The sequence below is a fragment of the Brassica napus genome, unplaced genomic scaffold, assembly GCF_020379485.1.
Source record: "Brassica napus cultivar Da-Ae unplaced genomic scaffold, Da-Ae ScsIHWf_521;HRSCAF=783, whole genome shotgun sequence".
Classification (NCBI taxonomy): Eukaryota; Viridiplantae; Streptophyta; class Magnoliopsida; order Brassicales; family Brassicaceae; genus Brassica; species Brassica napus.
This window is the reverse complement of record NW_026016590.1, coordinates 190,768-197,044: the sequence shown is the minus strand read 5'-3', so window position 1 is coordinate 197,044 and position 6,277 is coordinate 190,768. Positions and strand designations below refer to the sequence as shown.

The window sequence follows — 6,277 nt, the reverse complement described above, 5'->3', positions numbered from 1 at the left end:
GTACACACAGGACGTCCGTGGGTGTCTGCCAGCACACACAGGACGTCTGTGGCTGTCTGTCGCTGTCCGTCAGCACACACAGGACGTCTGTGGCTGTCCGTGTGTGTCCGTCAGCACACAAAGGACGTCTGTGGGTGTCCGTCAGCACACACAAGACTTCCGTGTGTGTCTGTCAGCACACACAGGACGGCCGTGGCTGTCCGTGTGTGTCGTTGTGTCTCCGTCAGCACAAACAGGACATCTGTGGCTGTCCGTGTGTGTCCGTCAGGACACACAGGACGTCTGTGGCTGTCCATCAGTACACATATCAGCATGTTGGTCCTTCGACTCAGCACGCTGGCCCTTCTCGTGGACTGTTTGGGTGATTTTGGCCCACGTGGGCTGTCTGTTCAGTACACACTGGACGTCCGTTGGTGTCCGCCAGCACACACAGGACTTCTGTGGCTGTCCGTGGCTGTCCGTCAGCACACACAGGACATCCGTGGCTGTCCGTGTGTGTCCGTCAGCACACACAGGACGTCCGTGGCTGTCCATCAGTACACATATTAGCACGCTGGTCCTTGGACTCAGCACGCTGGCCCTTCCCGTGGACTGTTCGGGTGATTTTGGCCCATGTGGGCTGTCTTTTCAGTACACACAGGATGTCTGTGGGTGTTCGTCAGCACACACAGGATGTCCGTGGCTGTCCGTGTGTGTCCATCAGCACACACAGGACGTCTGTGGCTGTCCATCAGTACACATATCAGCACATTGGTCCTTGGACTCAGAACGCTGACACTTCCCGTGGACTGTTTGGGTGATATGGGCCCACGTGGGCTGTCGGTTCAGTACACACAGGACGTCCGTGGGTGTCCGCCAGAACACACAGGACTTCTGTGGCTGTCCGTGTGTGTCTATCTGTGTCCGTCACCACACACAGGACGTCCGTGGCTGTCCATCAGTACACATATCAGCACGCTGGTCCTTGGACTCAACACGCTGGCCCTTCCCGTAGACTGTTTGGGTGATTTTGACACCTTCGGGCTCTAGCTTTGAGACTGACCCGTCTGAAGGGTCATACGATTAGACACCAGCGCACATTCCTTTGTCTCCAGACTCGTACTTTATGGACATCAAGATGGATCTGGTACACGATAGTCCAGTGCATGGAGATCATCCTGCAGCTCCTGCATCTCATGCCGCTCATATTCCACCGGCCCTGCTGCACCTATTCCGGCAGCACAACCTCAACCAGCGCCAACTGATCCAGCTATGATAGCACTTATGGAACTGATTGGTGAGATGGTGAAATTGCAATATCAAGAATTGAATGCACAGCGAGAAGACTGCTTGCTCAGCCAGCTCCAGTACCTACCACTTCTCACCCGAACTTCCTGAAGATATTCATGATTATGAAGAACTTGGGGACGAAGCATTACCAGGGAGGCACTGATCCCTTTGAAACTGATGCGTGGCTTCACAATCTCAAGCAGAACTTTGCTGCAACCTGTTGTCCGGAAGAATTTAAAAAAGACGTGGCTGTTTACTATCTAGGGAAGGACGCCATCAGTTGGTGGTTATGCGTAGAGAGGAACTTTCGAGACTTCAATCTGAGTTGGGCTGACTTCCGTACAGCGTTCGTTCGAAAGTACTTCCCACCGGAAGCCCGTGATCGATTGGAGATTAAATTCATGGAGCTAGTTCAGGGAGGATTAGCTGTTAGGAAGTATGAGGCAGAGTTCACCCGTCTCAGGAAGTATGTCCACTATGGTCGAGAGGACGAGATGATGATTATCCGTAAGTTCCTTCGAGGACTTAACCCATATATCAGGAGCAGACTTGAGGCAGTAGAGTTTCATAGGCTTGCTGATTTTGTTGAGCGTGCTGTGAACGTTGAGGAGTCCATTGCTGCTGAGAGAGCTTCTTCTAGCAATGCCGCACAACCTAGACGTCCATCTGTTCCATTCCAGCCTCAGCCGCATTCTGCTATGCAGCAAGGACGAGGAGGTACAGCTTTTCGGGGAGGTCGTTCTGGAGGTTCTAGACCTAGAACCCCGACTTGTTTCACTTATGGCCAGCTGGGACATGTTAGGAGAGATTGTCCGACCGTGGGACAGTTCCAACCGGCTGTACCATCGCACATCACTTGTTTCACGTGTGAAGAGCGAGGACATTACGCGACATCATGTCCACGCACTCATCTTGCTCAGCCTGTTGTTTTGAGTGCTCGACCCGCCAGACCAGTTAACCAACCTTTACCCTTACCTCCTGCTAAGCGTCAAGCCACTGCTGGTAGGGCTTACGCTTTAGAGTTACCAGGACCATCCCGACCACCTCAGGGTCAAATTTCAGGTTTGTTTTCTTACCCGATTGAGTGTTGCATAATTTTTTTTTAATGATTTGTGAATTAATGATATAAAAAAATTATAAAAGTGGTTGAGTAAGTAATTGACGGTAAAGTCAATTTTTGACAGGGACTTTGCTTGTGGGTGGAATATCCGCCCACATCCTTTTCGATTCAGGAGCAACACATAGTTTTGTAGCTCCCGAAGTAGCATCCCGATTCGATGGAGAATTCTCTAAGGTGAATTTATCCATTCCCGTTCTAACTCCCGGAGATCAAGTTCTTGAAACTGAAGGCTGTATTCTAAGAGTTCCAATCATTATCCAAGAGGTTTTTCCGGCTGATTTGTTTGTTCTCCCCTTAGAGAGGTACGAGGTAATCTTAGGGATGGATTGGCTGTCAAGTTACCAAGCTCACCTTGATTGTGGTCGAGGGAAGATTGTTTTCGAGAGAGATACCCAACCCCCTTTAGCTTACCATGGCATAGTACCAAGTGATGGAGCGTTATTAGTGTCAGCATTGAGAATTGAAAACCTTTTGGAGAAGGGTGAAGAAGTATACTTAGTGACTTTAGTTGCTGGACCAGTAGAAGACGAGAAAGAGCAGAACATCGAAGAAATACCAGTACTCCGAGAATATGAGGACGTGTTTAAGGCATTAGAGGGATTGCCGCCGTCTAGGAGTAACCCCTTTAGTATAACCTTAGAACCCGGATCAGCTGCAATAGCAAAGGCACCATACCGAATGGCACCAGCAGAGCTCGCTGAGTTGAAGCAGCAGTTAGCTAATTTGCTAGACAAAGGTTTCATACGTCCTAGTTCATCACCATGGGGAGCACCCATGCTATTTGTAAAGGAGAAAGACGGAAGCATGCGGTTATGTATCGATTATCGTGGAATCAATAACGTAACCATAAAAGACAAGTACCCAGTCCCAAGAATTGATAAGCTATTAGACCAGTTACAAGGCGCAAGCTGGTTTTCGAAGATTGATTTAGCTTCAGGTTATCATCAGATTCCGATTTCCGAAACCGATATCAGGAAGACCGCCTTTAGAACCCGCTATGGACACTTTGAGTTCGTAGTAATGCCTTTTGGTCTTACCAATGCCCCGGCTGCATTTATGCGACAGATGAATGAAGTATTTCGGGATTACCTGGATGAGTTTGTTATCATATTCATTGACGACATCCTCATATATTCCCGAAGTGAAGAAGAACACGAAAGGCATCTACGACTAGTTTTGGAGCGTCTCCGAGATGAAAAGCTTTTTGCTAAGCTTAGTAAATGTCATTTTTGGAAAAGAGAAGTTGGCTCTTATGACATCGAGTGTCAGAAGAAGGAGTTGCCGTCGATCCAGAAAAGATAGCTGCTATTAAGGAATGGCCGCAACCGACTTCTGTTACCGAGATTCGAAGTTTTCTTGGATTGGCCGGCTATTACAGAAAGTTTGTCCAAGGATTTGGAAGCGTATCAAAGCCTTTGACTCGTCTTACCGGTGAAGGGATTGCTTATGAATGGAGTATAGAAACCGACGAAGCATTCGAAAAGTTAAAAGAAGCTTTGACGACTGCACCTATCTTAGCAATTCCTAAGCCTAACCAACCATACACCGTGTATACGGATGCATCTCATGTTGATTTAGGTTGTGTGCTGATGCAAGACGATAAGGTAATCGCCTATGCATCTAGGCAACTAAGAAAGCATGAAGTGAATTACCCGACACATAACCTAGAGATGGCTGCAGTACTATGTGCCCTTCGGATTTGGCGATCGTACTTGTATGGTGAGAAGATCCAAGTGTTCACTGACCATAAAAGCCTTAAGTATCTTTTCACTCAACCTGATTTGAACCTAAGGCAAAGACGATGGATGGAGTTCGTAGCTGATTACGACATGCAGATCCTATACCATCCAGGAAAAGCCAACGTTGTTGCTGATGCGTTGAGCAGAAGGAAAGTTGATGTAGATATTGAAAAAGAACTCCAAAACCTGGAAGCGGAATTCAAGATGATTACTTTTGCTTCCTTAGAAGGAGTAGAAAGAGAACCTCTAGGACTACAAGCAGTAAGCCAAGCTGGTTTACTCTCTCGTATCCGAGAATATCAAATGAGAGATGTGAACCTGAAGAAGATACGAGAGCAGTTGAATGAAGGAAACATCAGAGGATATCAAGTTGCAAGTGATGGAACTTTGTTACTCAATGGTCGAGTAACTGTTCCGAAAGGAGAAGGACTTCAAGAGGAGATTCTAAGGACTGCACACCATTCTCTCTTAAGCATTCATCCTGGGAGCACAAAGATGTATCAAGATATCAGAAGATATTACCACTGGCCAGGGATGAAGAGAGATGTTGCCATATGGAAAACCTTTTGGAGAAGGGTGAAGAAGTATACTTAGTGACCTTAGTTGCTGGACCGGTAGAAGACGAGAAAGAGCAGAACATGGAAGAAATACCAGTAGTCAGAGAATATGAGGACGTGTTTAAGGCATTAGAGAGATTGCCGCCGTCTAGGAGAAACCCCTTTAGTATAACCTTAGAACCCGGAACAGCTGCAATAGCAAAGGCACCATACCGAATGGCACCAGCAGAGCTCGCTGAGTTGAAGCAGCAGTTAGCTGATTTGTTAGACAAAGGTTTCATACGTCCTAGTTCATCACCATGGGGAGCACCCGTGCTATTTGTAAAGAAGAAAGACAGAAGCATGCGGTTATGTATCGATTATCGTGGAATCAGTAATGTAACCATAAAAGACAAGTACCCACTCCCAAGAATTGATGAGCTATTAGACCAGTTACAAGGCGCAAGCTGGTTTTCAAAGATTGATTTAGCTTCAGGTTATCATCAGATTCCGATTTCCGAAACCGATATCAAGAAGACCGCCTTTAGAACCCGCTATGGACACTTTGAGTTCGTAGTAATGCCTTTTGGTCTTACCAATGCCCCGGCTGCATTTATGCGACTGATGAATGAAGTATTTCAGGATTACCTGGATGAGTTTTTATCATATTCATTGACGACATCCTCATATATTCCCGAAGTGCAGAAGAACACGAAAGGCATCTACAACTAGTTTTGGAGCATCTCCGAGATGAAAAGCTTTTTGCTAAGCTTAGTAAATGTCGTTTCTGGAAAAGAGAAGTCGGCTTCTTAAGACATCGAGTGTCAGAAGAAGGAGTTTCCGTCGATCCAGAAAAGATAGCCGCTATTAAGGAATGGCCGCAAGATTCGAAGTTTTCTGGATTGGCCGGCTATTACATAAAGTTTGTCCCAGGATTTGCAAGCGTATCAAAGCCTTTGACTCGTCTTACCGGTAAAGGGATTTCTTATGAATGGAGTATAGAAACCGACGAAGCCTTCAAAAAGTTAAAAGAAGCTTTGACGACTGCACCTATCTTAGCATTGCCTAAGCCTAACCAACCATACACCGTGTATACAGATGCATCTCATGTTGGTTTAGGTTGTGTGCTGATGCAAGAGATAAGGTAATCGCCTATGCATCTAGGCAACTAAGAAAGCATGAAGTGAATTACCCGACACATGACCTAGAGATGGCTGCACTACTATTTGCCCTTCAGATTTGGCGATCGTACTTGTATGGTGAGAAGATCCAAGTGTTCACTGACCATAAAAGCCTTAAGTATCTTTTCACTCAACCTGATTTGAACGTAAGGCAAAGATGATGGATGGAGTTCATGGCTGATTACGACATGCAGATTCTATATCATCCAGGAAAAGCCAACATTGTTCCTGATGCGTTGAACAGAAGGAAAGTTGATGTAGATATTGAAAAAGAACTCCAGAACCTGGAAGCGGAATTCAAGATGATTAGTTTGGCTTCCTTAGAAGGAGAGGAAAGAGAACCTCTAAAGCTGGTTTACTTTCTCGTATCCGAGAATATCAAATGAGAGATGTGAACCTGAAGAAGATACGAGAGCAGTTGAATGAAGGAAA

The 6,277-nt window shown here is 46.3% G+C and overlaps 1 protein-coding gene across 1 annotated transcript; it reads left to right on the top strand.

Moving 5' to 3' along the window:
- The first annotated feature begins 1,391 nt into the window (after positions 1–1,391).
- LOC111199346 lies at positions 1,392–4,722 on the top strand. The gene is made up of 3 exons (XM_022689342.1): positions 1,392–2,331; positions 2,454–3,605; positions 3,659–4,722. The coding sequence occupies exons 1-3, from the start codon at positions 1,392–1,394 to the stop codon at positions 4,720–4,722; spliced, it is 3,156 nt and encodes a 1,051-aa protein (XP_022545063.1).
- The last annotated feature ends 1,555 nt before the right edge of the window (positions 4,723–6,277 follow it).

Excerpts from the sequence above, each read along its gene's own strand:
- LOC111199346 (XM_022689342.1), top strand. The coding sequence starts at position 1,392 with ATGAAGAACTTGGGGACGAAGCATTACCAGGGAGGCACTGATCCCTTT. Across the intron at positions 2,332-2,453 it reads ACCTCAGGGTCAAATTTCAG|GGACTTTGCTTGTGGGTGGA; the intron begins GTTTGTTTTCTT and ends AATTTTTGACAG. Across the intron at positions 3,606-3,658 it reads AAAGCTTTTTGCTAAGCTTA|AAGAAGGAGTTGCCGTCGAT; the intron begins GTAAATGTCATT and ends ATCGAGTGTCAG.